At 54.3% G+C, this 12,083-nt stretch overlaps 1 protein-coding gene across 3 annotated transcripts; it reads left to right on the top strand.

Moving 5' to 3' along the window:
* Positions 1-2,453: 2,453 nt before the first annotated feature.
* NEURL3 (neuralized E3 ubiquitin protein ligase 3) lies at positions 2,454-10,192 on the top strand. Of its 3 annotated transcripts, none has more exons than XM_004031433.5 (4): positions 2,454-2,552; positions 6,885-7,370; positions 8,355-8,426; positions 9,400-10,192. In XM_004031433.5, exons 1-4 carry the CDS (start codon positions 2,525-2,527, stop codon positions 9,600-9,602), a joined length of 789 nt encoding a protein of 262 aa, XP_004031481.2. In that variant the 5' UTR covers positions 2,454-2,524; the 3' UTR covers positions 9,603-10,192. The 3 variants fall into 3 exon arrangements, with proteins under 3 accessions (XP_004031481.2, XP_063551620.1, XP_018876271.4); XM_063695550.1 differs by having other exon boundaries at positions 2,475-2,552; positions 7,959-8,426; XM_019020726.4 differs by lacking the exon at positions 9,400-10,192 and having other exon boundaries at positions 2,475-2,552; positions 7,959-9,141.
* The last annotated feature ends 1,891 nt before the right edge of the window (positions 10,193-12,083 follow it).

Genomic DNA, 12,083 nt, shown 5'->3' with positions numbered 1-12,083 from the left:
CTTAGAACGGTAGCATTCCGGGCCAGGAGCGGTGGCTCAAGCCTGTAATCCCAGCACTTTGGGAAGCCGAGGCGGGTGGATCACGAGGTCAGTAGATCGAGACCATCCTGGCCAACATGGTGAAACCTCATCTCTACTAAAAATACAAAAATTAACTGAGCGTCGTGGAGAGCGCCACAGTCCCAGCTACTTGGGAGGCTGAGGCAGGAGAGTTGCTTGGGAGGCTGAGGCAGGAGAGTTGCTTGAACCTGGGAGGCAGAGGTTGCAGTGAGCTGAGATCGTGCCACTGCACTCCAGTCTGGGCCACAGAGCGAGACTCCGTCTCAAAAACAACAACAACAAAAACGGTAGCATTCTGCAGGGGAGGAAAAGTACAAAAGTAAACTCTTTCCCCACCCATTGCTCGGTTCATGGCTAGGACACCTATAACAAAAGACAGGTCAACAAGAGAAAAGCACACGAATTTATTTCATGTAAATATTACATGACACAGGGGCCTTTGGAAATGAAGACCCAAAGAAATGGGGACATGTATTTTTATGCGTTGGTTTCATGAAGAGTGGGCATCGTGGAGAAGTGATTGGCTAAAGGGGGAAGGGGTAATAAACCGGGGAGAGTCGGCCAGACTGTTCAGATTCTTCTCTCTGTCCCTGTCAGAGGTAAGGATGGGTCTTATGGTCTCATGGCCCTACATCAGGGGATTCGGGCAAAGGGAAGGTGAGCGAGGCCTTCCTGCTTCTGCTGTTTTCTTAAATGCCAAAGTGCCATATTTTGGGGTGGCATGTCCTGAACCCTGGCAGTTTGTTCAATAAACAAACACAGAGTGTGTGGCGGGTATGCCTGTCCCCTGGATGGGAGGCTTTAGGCAGGCTTTAGCTCCTCAGAATGACCTCTGCCCCCCAGCTGTCTCATGGCCCAAGGTCCCACTGATGCGACTATACCACTCCAGCCTGCTGGCTTTGGGTGGCCTGAGGGCCATAGCTTGCCAGGTAATTTTCCAGACAGTCTGAGGCTCAGAGTTGACTTCCCTGATAAGATGCCATACATACCTCTCATGAGAGTGTGATTTATTAACAAGATGCATGGCTGCAGCGCTCTGGGGAACCACCCAAGGCAGCCTGCACTAAGGTGGAGCACGTACCTGGCACTAGCCATCCCTTAGCTGAGCAGTCACTGATTGTGGCCTTGATCTGGGGTCTTGGGAGGGGCTTAGCTCACAGGTTGAGGGTCAGGGCACTCACAAGGCTCCAAACCCACCAGGCCCTTGCCCCCGAAAGTGGGGTCCACTTGGCCAGGTGCGGTGGCTCATGCCTGTAATCTCAGCACCTGGGGATGCCGAGATGGGGGGACTACTTGAGGCCAGAAGTTTGAGACCAGCCTGGGCCACATAGCTAGACCTATCTTCACAATATCAAAAATATTAGCTGGGCATGGTGGAGTGCACCTGTGGTCCCAGCTACTCAGGAGGCTGAGGTGGGAGGATCACTTGAGCTTGGGAGTTTGAGGTTGTAGTGAGCCATGATCACACCACTGTACTCTAGCCTGAATGACAGTGAGACCCTGTCTCAAAAAAAAAAAAAAAAAAAAAAAAAAAAGTCGAGTCCACATATCTCAGGTAGGGCCTCAGGCTTTCTGAGTCAATCTGCATTTTAACAAGATCCCCAGGAGATTTGAGAGTATGTTGCAATGTGAGTGAGGAGCACTAGGTTAGAGTAAGCCACCTTCCCTCCATGAGCCTCAGTTTTCCTAACCGAAACAAATATTGAGGGGCTAGAATACCTTTGGCTTCTTTTCCAGTGCTAACACATTGGGAGCTAGACCTTTGCAGTGACCGTCTGTAGGGCTATTTGCATTTTGTGGCAGTTCTGGGAAAGTGGAATTCCCAGAAATTCCAGTGGGAAAGGCTGGAGGGACCATCAGCTCCTCTCCTCTTCTGTCTGCTTTACCCCTCCTCTCTGTTGGAGGTGCACAATTTCCCAGGTCCTGGGATACAGCAAATGCAATTCAATCTGCTTCAGCAACACAGATTGAGTTCCTTCTGTGTGCCAGGGTCTGCTGCAGTGAATCTCCATCCTGGCTGTACGTTAGAATCATCTGCGTTGCTCTGTAAACTCCCGATGCCTGGGTTCCACCCCAGGCCAGTGGAACCGGAGTCTTTGGGGGCGGGGTTGGACATAGGTATTTGTTAACATGCTTGCACCATTACAATGCACAGCCAGCTTGAGATTGGTCAGAAGTGAGAAAGAAGGCTACCGTAAGACCTACCCAGGCCAGTCCCCCATTCCTGTTTCCTTCTCTTAGGCCTGCCAGCTCCAGCAGTTCAGGCTGCGAGTCAGGAGAAATCACTGGGAAATCCCCTGGATATAGTAACACATGACAGCACCATTGAATTAATCATCAACTTTGTAACGTGATCTCTGGCCCATAAAAAGCAGACCTGCTGAATCTTTGGTAACCTGTCCACTGCCCTTCTCCAGGCAGTTCCTTCTAGACCTGGGGACCTGTGCCCGAGGACCTTAGACTGATGGGTGCCCAGCTCTGCTTTGAGGCCAGTAAGTAGACCTCCTGCAAGCCTGGAGCTTGGTCTCTGGACTGGGGGTACAGGTCGTAGAGGGTGCTCTGTGTCATTGCTGGAGTAGAGATGTGGTCAGTGTAAAGTTTAGGGGGCTGGTGGGGTCCCAGTTCTGCCAAGATGAGCTGTGGGACCTTGGGTAAGTCATTTTGTCCCTGGGCCTCAGTTTCTACATCTCCAGGCCAGGGACGATGCCTGCTGGCTTACAGGGATCTTTATAAAATCAAACGCACAAATCAAAAGAGTGATAGGCACAAAGGTTCTCTGCAAGCCTCACCTGAGGCCACAGGTGTCCCGTAGTGGAAGAGCCATATGCGGGGGAGATAGAGGACCTGGTCTTTTTTTTTTTTTTTTTTTTTTTGTCTTTGAGACAGAGTCTCGCTCTGTTGCCCAGGCTGGAGTGCAGTGGCGTGATCTCAGCTCACTGCAAGCTCTGCCTCCCGGGTTCATGCCATTCTCCTGCCTCAGCCTCCCGAGTAGCTGGGACTACAGGCGCCCTCCACCACGCCCGGCTAATTTTGTTTTGTATTTTTAGTACAGAAGGGGTTTCACCGTGTTAGCCAGGATGGTTGCGATCTCCTGACCTTGTGATCCACCTGCCTTGGCCTCCCAAAGTGCTGGGATTACAGGTGTGAGCCACTGTGCCCGGCCTTGAGGACCTGGTCTTTCAGCACCAGCTATTGGGGTTGTGCATCTCTGGACCTACCCTCCCAGGTAAAGAGCTGGGAGCCTGGGCTCAGGGTCCTCTGTCCCCTGGTGGGCACCATGAGCTCACAGACTAGTAGTTGGCTGTGCCAAGAGCCACTGCTGCTGTCACATTAATGGTGTTTGGCAGGGAAATGATGGGCCTTAAAGGAGGTGGCATGAGAGTGCAGCAGCCAGGAGCAGTGCTGGGATCCCTCACTTTCTGGCTGCAAAAACACAGATGACTAGCACAGCCTTCTCAAGCTCTGAGGGCTTCCCCCGAGGCGGGATGAGGAGAAAAAGAGGCTGCAAAGTGCTTATGGGTGCCTGACACCCCGAAAGGCTTGACACCTGGAGGAGCGGTGAGGATGGAGATCCCTAGAGGCTCTCGCTGAGCAAGGGGCCGCCCCTGCCCCACTCAGATTCCAAGACCTTAGAGAATCTGGAATCTGACTCTACCTGTCCTGGAGTAGAGACACCCCAGAGGCCCTGCTTTGCCCGCAGGCAGTCCACCCCCTCAGCAGTGGGGACCCTGGGGCAGGTGGAGTAACTGGAGAGATCGCCCATGGGCAGGGCACTCAGCTTCTCTGAGCTCAGGGTCCTGCCTGCAAACAGGACCCACAGAAAGAGCGGCTGCCTCTAGGTGTGAGGGTGCTTGGGCACCAGGATGATCTGAACCCTGTGCCAGCCCAGCCACTGGGGACAGGTCTGCTTGGAGAGCCACATGTGGCCTATACCCACCTCTGCCACTCCCCACCCTGGGAGTGGGGTGTCCCGGGCTGCCTGGGTCAAAGTGTGGGAGGACCCCTGCAGGCCTCTTGGGAGGAGGCAGGTGGAGCGGAGGTGGTGATCACATCCGTCAGGCCACCCCGACCCTGCTCCAGACCCAGGCACAGAGTCCTGTGTGAAGTAGGTGGACACGGTCCTGTGGGCCCTTGCCGGGCTGGTGGGGCGGGGGTGGGTTTCGGCCCCACTCAGCCTTGGTGGTGCACAGTGAATAGCTGACATGACCATGCAGACAGACCAAGAGTCTTCATAGATGAGAGGCTGTGCCCTAAGGGACCTTTTGCTGCCCTGCCGGGTCCCAGGGGGCTGCCCGAGGTAGGGGGCGGAGCCTGAGTGAGCAGCACAGAGGAGGCTGCTTAGGTGCCCCGGATGCGGAATGACCTGTGCAACCACCACGTCCCCTCGGCACCCACCAGCCCTGGTGACATGAGGACTTAGCTCCATACAGGGCTGCTGAGAAGGCTCCTGAAGCAGGGATCGGGGAGCTTTGCAAACTGTCAAATTATCTTCCAGGGCAAGGCCTGCTTCTCAAGGGCTCCCAGGGCCTCATGCACCCTCAAGGCCATTCTGGGGGAGTTCCCCTCCTCCCTGGACTGCCTCCAGCCAGCCAGTTCCCTACTCCCTCCAGGAAGTGGATGGAGGAGTGAGGTCACCTGCCGTCCTCCACCCCTCCTTGCCCCCAGAGCCAGTCCTGCATGGAGCCAGCCTCTGTCCCGGGCACCTGCCTAGAGGGTGGGGTGGAAACTCCATCCCCAATGAGCACGGGCTCATCTCTGCTGGTTCCCGTCTAGGCCCATGGTGCTGAGCATGACAGGGCTCCAGCTCCCCTGACCCCAGGGGTTCCCGTTTCCCTGTAGGGGCTGCACTGGGTAAGGCTGGGAGAAGTCCTCATCAACCCTAGTTCTGCCCCTGATTGCTGTGGGATGGGGCTAGCCACTTGCCCACTGTCTGCCTCTTAGGATGGCAGCAGGATTGGGTGTGGCAGTTTGTAGAGAGGGCTCGGATGCCGGCCACCATCTCCCGCACCGCCCGTCATCCAGGGCCATTGCTCCAGCCTCTTGCCAAGCCCACTCCAGGGCTTCTCTCCAGTTCCCACCTCAGAGATGGGCAGTGACCCAGCCAAAGGGCTGGCCTCTGCCCTCCTAGATTGTGGCTGGTTGTGCCAAGAGGCCCCGCTTGCCCTGTCACCCCCAGCCCCATGCCTGGCCAGGTAGGCAGTGAACAGGACTCCAGACAGGTGTCCTGAGACTCCTGGCCTTGCTGGACATGCACTTCACTGCCGTTTGTGGGTGAGGAGGCTGGGCCCTGGAGGACAGTGACCTGCCTGGGCCAGCAGCAGGGCAGGCCTGGAATGGGGGTGTTAGCCATGGCCCAGCTGGTGTCCCACTGCCCTCCATGGAGCAGCCTCAATCATGGGCACAAGGTCAGGTTCACTGATGTCAGGGACCCCAGCCTGGCTCCGGCTCTCCATGTGTGCTGGCTCTGGGACTTCTCCTTGCCTAGGTGCAGCCTTGAGGCACGGGGAGCTGGGCAGGCCTGCTGGGATTCGCGGGAAGGGATGAGTGCATCATGGGAAGGCACGGGCGGGGCGCAGGCGAGGGGTGAATGCGGATACACAGGGCTCTGTGAGAGTCCCAAGGCCACGGTGAGCACTGGTCTTTAATGCTGAAGAAAGGTCACTGCAGGTAGGCTTACCTTTGGCCTATGGAAGTCAGGGACAGAGTCACTGTCACCGCAAACATGTCCTGGTGCCTGACCAGATGGAGCCTCCTGGCCCTGGGCTCTGCTAGAGGGTGTAAACCTGTGTGTAGTGAGAGTGCCTGCCTTGCCAGGGGAGTGTGACCTGATCTGGGAGGGGAGTGGCCTTGCTCCTTAGGGTGGGGTCTGGCTTAAGTTCTGATTGAATTCACCTTTTATTTTCAACAGCAAACAGCCAGCCAGCCTCCCTCCCCCCGCCCAGAAAGAGCAGGACCAGGAGGGGAGGGGCAAGGCCGGCTAAGGCAGTTCTGGGGTAGGAAGCCCCACCAGCTTCCTGCAGGCTGAGTGGAGAGGAAGGGCTGCTCAGTGGGGTGCTTTCCCCTTCTGACTGCCAGGCAGAGAGTCCTATGGGAAGTCCCCTGGTTTCAGAGCCCATGCCAGAGCCAGGCTGGACCCCACCCAGGATTCTGAGGGACTTCCTCTCCAGCCTGCACCCATACTCTGTGGGGAGCAGCCAAGCCCCTTTCTCTCCCAGGACAAGGATGTCACCATTGCTGGGGGCCATGGTCTTCACAAGTGATGCGGTTCCCCATGGGAAAACAAGAGAGACAAGCAGAGCGGGAATAGCAGACAGCCTCCTGGAGCAGACCACAGTCAGCGAATCTGTCTGTCTCCTCTTCCGTCATTTTTAGGTGCATATAGAATAAATGTATGGGCTGGGCGCAGTGGCTCATGCCTGTAATCCTAGCGCTTTGGGAGGCAGAGGCAGAAGGATCACTTGAGGCCAAGAGTTCAAGACCAGCCTGGGCAACACAGCAAGAACTCATCTCTGAAAACAAAACAAAACAAAATAAACAAAAAAACCGTGTATAACAAACGTATAGATATTTATGCCTGACTAACCCTACTCTTTCTCTTGAACAATAATAACCATTACTAGATTGGTCGCAGGAAGAGCACAAAGAGACATCAGTTCCTATAGTTTTCATAACATCCCTGCAGGAACCGAGAGAGGTGGAAATGGTCCCTAGGGGAAGGTCAAGGTGCTCCCAGGTGTGAGGGACTCTGGGATACTAGGGGCTCTCTGGGGAGCTGGTGGGTCCAGACCCGGTTAGCACTGACACTCCCCATCCTCAACCCACAGACGCCAAGGCGCCCCGAGAGGCACTTCGCTTCCATGCCGAGGCCAAGGGCGCACAGGTGCGTCTGGACACGCGTGGCTGCATCGCGCACAGGCGCACCACGTTCCACGACGGCATCGTGTTCAGCCAGCGGCCGGTGCGCCTGGGCGAGCGTGTGTCGCTGCGAGTGCTGCGGGAGGAGAGCGGCTGGTGCGGCGGCCTCCGCGTGGGCTTCACGCGCCTGGACCCCGCGTGCGTGTCCGTGCCCAGCCTGCCGCCCTTCGTGTGCCCCGACCTGGAGGAGCAGAGCCCGACGTGGGCGGCCGTGCTGCCTGAGGGCTGCGCGCTCACTGGGGACGTGGTCCGCTTCTGGGTGGACCGCCGCGGCCGCCTCTTCGCCAAGGTCAACGCCGGCTGCCGGCTCCTGCTGCGTGAGGGCGTGCCCGTCGGCGCCCCGCTCTGGGCCGTGATGGACGTGTACGGGACCACTAAGGCCATCGAGCTGCTGGGTGAGGCGACCATGGGGACCCCGCAGGGGAGGTGGGGAGATGGGGGCTCCAGTGGCACCCCACACCGATCCAGAGCCACAGGAAGAACGTTCACGTTCAGTTATTCCATCAGCCCCTGCCCAGTGTTAGCTGTGAAGATGGGCACTGGAGACGCCAGATAGACAAGGCTCAGTCGTAGGGAGGGCAGTCTTGTCCCTAAAGAATGATAAGCAGATAGGACCAGCACTCACACCATCTGTTACTCAAACACCTGTTAGAGTGCCCATCTCCTTTTACAAAGGAAGAAACATTTGGGCTGGCTTTGCAGCCTAAATAGGAGTTCACTAGATACAAAGGTGGCAAGCAAAGGGAACACACAGGTGAGGCTAGAGGTGCGCATGGAGAGTGCCTGCAGGGAGAAAGCTGAGCCTCTCAGTCAGTGGGGGGGAAAAGAGAGCCATCCCTTTAGTCACCCCAGAAGAAGGTGGATTTCAGGAGAGCACAGAGAGGCAGTAATACCCATAACAAGAAATATTGGCATTCCTGGGCCGGGTGGTGGTCCACTCCCCGCCTCCTGCCAGCAAATTTGTTAAAACCATTTGTCAACAGCTGCCAGCGCCTCACACCTGAAGCACCTGATTTGCTGGGTCTGGAGTGGAGCCCTGAACCTGTGTTTGTCCAGGCTCTTGGGAGATGTTGATGCCCATCTGGGTTGGGAATGTGGCTCGGCCAAGGGTCTCCACTCAGGCAGCGGCTGGAGGGCAAAGAAGAGGGGCCTGAAGGAAGGTGGCTCAGGAGGAGGAATCTCCAGCCCCAAGGATTCTCGGATTCTCAGCTGGGTCAAGCTGGGGAAGGGATGGCCAGGACAGGGTCTTAAAATTTGGGGATGGGGGCTCAGCATTGCAACCCAGGAAAGAAAGGAGACCGGACACTTTGCTGCGGGGCCAGGGGCGGGGATGGGGGCACCTGGGCTTGCCGTCCTGGACCTGAGTTTCTCTGCCTCAGATCCCACAGCCAGCCGGCTCCCAACAGCCATGCCATGGGACCTCAGCAACAAGGCTGTGCCTGAGCCCAAAGGTGAGTACCCTCCCAAGAATCAGGGACTCCACGGGAATCCAGCACCTGGGAGTGGAGGGAGAAGCCCCACGTCCTACTGGTTGTCATTCAAGTCTCTCACAGGCTTTGGGCCAAAAGATTTGGCTCTGCCTACTGGAAACCTAAAAGCAACCTGGCATCTCTGCCTTCGAGAGCATTTGCCTACTCTGTGAGTTATAAGAGCACTTTTATGAACAGACAGTGTTATTTTGTTCTTGCTTTAAAAAGTCATCCACATTCATTGTAAATGCTTTGCCGATGGAAATAAAGATGAAAGGATAGGTGGGGTGCAGTGGCTCACACCTGTAATCCCTATACTTTGGGAGGCCGAGGCAGGAGGATTGCTGGAGCCCAGGAGTTTGAGACCAGCCTGGGCAACATGGCGAAACCCTGTCTCTACAAAAAGTACAAAAATTAGCTGAGTGTGGTGGTGCATGTCTGTGGTCCCAGCTACTCGGGAGGCTGAGGTGGAAGGATGGCTTGAGCCCAGCTGGCTGAGGCTGCAGTGAGCTGTGATCACACCACTGCACTCCAGCCTGGATGACAGAGTGAGACTGTCTCTAAAAAATAAAAAAAGATTAAAGGATAAAGAGGAAAGTTAAACAAAATCACCCATTACCTCTTGGGTGGATTTCCTCCCAGTATTTTCGGTCATCGATATAGACATGTGTGTATATAGGGACTTGTCTGTGCTGTGTTTTCCTTCTCTCTAAATTGGAATGGGAATATATATATATTCATAAAATGGTTTGGGAATATATATATATATATATATTCACAAAATGGTTTTCTTCCCCCTTTTTTTTCACTTGATTACACTGTAAGCATTTCCTCACTAGGTAACATTCTTCAAAATACAGCTACATGTTTCTCTGTCATTCTCTGTGGTCACATTGTGAGCGGGTTGCCCACCCCTTCCCCCATGTGCCCTGACCTGTGTTGTTCCCTCTTCCAGCCACACCAGGAGAGGAGTGTGCCATCTGCTTCTATCACGCTGCCAACACCCGCCTTGTGCCCTGCGGCCACACATACTTCTGCAGATACTGTGCCTGGCGGGTCTTCAGCGATACGGCCAAGTGCCCTGTGTGCCGCTGGCAGATAGAGGCAGTAGCCCCTGCGCAGGGCCCTCCTGCTCTAAGGGTTGAGGAAGGCTCATGAAAGGAGGCTTCCCAGTATGAGTGGCAGCCCGGGCCTAGATCTGAGTCCGGCCCCTGCAGAGGAAGGAGGCGCAGCCCTACCTTCTTTCTGGGGAAGAGTCAGAAGGGCTGATTAGCAAGAGGTGCGGCAGAGAGAGGAAGGCAGGGAGGTGCTGTCTGCTGCCTCCACCTGTTCCCCGACAGGATAGCAAGGAAAAACCCCTCTTTCTGTCCATGCCAGAACTATCCTTCTGATGGGGTGCTTTGTTTAGAGATGGGGTGGCCCAATCCCCAATCAGTTTTACGGCTGAGGGAGTTCAGGTATCTGTTGTGTCTGGTGAAGCCCTGTACCTCCTGGGTATTGAAGAACCTGGACTTGAAGCAGGAGGTATCTGCATGGAATGTATAAAGTTCCACGTGGAAGCTGGGTTGCCTCCCTCAAGTCCCCAGTAGAGTGGATCTGTAGTTACCCGCCCTGCCTCCCTTTCAGGGTGGTCATGAGGTCCCAGTGAGACCCTGCATCTGAAGATGATTTAAAACATGAAAGTGTATTGTTGTCACTGTGGTAATTTCCTTGCCAGTTTCTGAGATATCAAAATAAAGTTTCCTGAATGATTTTGTAGTGCCTGTATCCTCTTGCTTGCAGTCTGGGAGTGGGGTAGGAGCTGTGGGCTGCTCAGGATGATGCAGCATTTGGAGACATGCCATTCTGTCTTCCCCACAATCTGGGCTTGTAGGTGGCCTGGGTGGGCCTCTGGGCACTCGGGCCCATGGACTGAGCACATGAAGGGGGTAGTCTTATAATCCCAGTCCTCAAGTCCCAACCAGACTTTTTGCCCTTGCCACCCTTGATTTTGGGGCACTGCCTGGAGGCTCTGGCCCCCGACTGAAGGCAGGAGTTGGCCGGCCTGGGAGCCCACCTCAGCAGGTGTCTGGCAGGGGCAAGCTGTGCCTGTGACTTTGCTGTTGTCCCCTGCTCTGTGGCTGCTGGGGAGGCCACTCCTTGGGGAGAGGGCTATATGAAGGGAATCCGAACCTGTTGTGCCCCAAATGGAAAGTATGGGCACCTCCACACACTGCCTTTCTGCCCACCGCATAGCCAAACAGAAGGTCAGGATGCTGGATTTGATGACACCTGAGTACCTTTCACTCTGGAGTGGGATCCCCTCACTACCACCCACAAGTGCTCTGACCTGGGGCATGTGAGTTGACCTCCGTGAGCCTCAGTTTCATCATCTGTAAAATGGAAGTAGGATAATTTTCTTGCTGGTAAGTTGTGAGGAGCATGAATATGCAACTTCTAACTTAGAAGAAGGACTCAAAACTGGCAGCTCCCTTTCCCTGGAAAAGGCATCTCCCAGGAGAAGTTCCCAGGAGTGCACTGGAATGGTTGTCAGGGGCCTTGTGTGAGTCCCGGTAGCCCACTGACTTTTACCAAGGGCCTCCAATCACCCCAATACTTTGGAATAATTTCTATGGATCCTAAAGCAAGTATTTTCATCCTTTAAATGTCTTATTTTTCCCCCCTATGCCCAGATAACTTCAGGGTGAGGGCAGTACTTTAATCCTAATTCCAGTGAACACTACCTTATTAGGTAACATCTAGAAAGCCTGATTTTAGAAAACATCTCTAACCAGAGGTGGACCTTCTGGAATGGTGGAGTAAGGACCTCTGTAAACCCATTCTTCCATAAAAACAACAAAAATACTGGCAAAATTACCAAAATCAACTTTTTCAGAACTCTAGAAATTAACCAGAGGCTAACAATAATCTGAAGGATGCTTATCTGAGATAAACTGCTGTACTTTGGTAAGAACAGTGGGGTTTGTGTGGTTAACTCCTCCCATCCCTCTGCCTCTAGCTCCACAGTAGTCCTGAAAACCAGCAGCCTTGAAGCCACTCAGGGTGGATGGACAGACTCAGTTGGGAACTCCTTGGGAAGCTCCATCCCTAGACTATTGTCACTATCTGGCCTACATCTTCGTTCTCTGGAAAAGTTTCATTTACAGGGCGTTGTCATTCTTTAACCCTACTTGGGGCCCTCTCCATGGGAAACCCCTATCCCTGGGATATTTGCCAAGCATAATCAGTTTCAATTGTTTAACATTACAGCTGCCTAAGTCTGTGATACTAGCTGAGGCAAACAAGAGCCTGGCCAGAGATTTAAAAGGAAGATCTGTGAAATGAGATGTCTGTAGAGAACTTTGAAAAGTTATGATATACTCCTGGGGATCTACAAGTCTGTGTACACACTCAGGAAAGACTAAGAGGACCCCAATCTCTCACTTTGGCTGACCTTGAGGCCCTGTGAAAGTAGGAAGCAAAGGGTAAGGCAGAGTTAGAAACTTCCTGAGCATTGAAGGTGTGCCCCAACCCACAAACAGAGCTCCTTGTCAAAAGGTGGAAGATTTACTAGCTCAAGGCATTTAAGGAAATCTCTGTCTGATCGTTAGCTGACCACTAATCTAACTGGGCAGAGACTTCAGTTGGCTACACATTACA

Source organism: Gorilla gorilla, chromosome 12, assembly GCF_029281585.2.
Source record: "Gorilla gorilla gorilla isolate KB3781 chromosome 12, NHGRI_mGorGor1-v2.1_pri, whole genome shotgun sequence".
In the NCBI taxonomy this organism is placed as follows: Eukaryota; Metazoa; Chordata; class Mammalia; order Primates; family Hominidae; genus Gorilla; species Gorilla gorilla.
The sequence above is the reverse complement of the archived record's forward strand: the minus strand, read 5'-3'. Positions and strand labels throughout refer to the sequence as shown.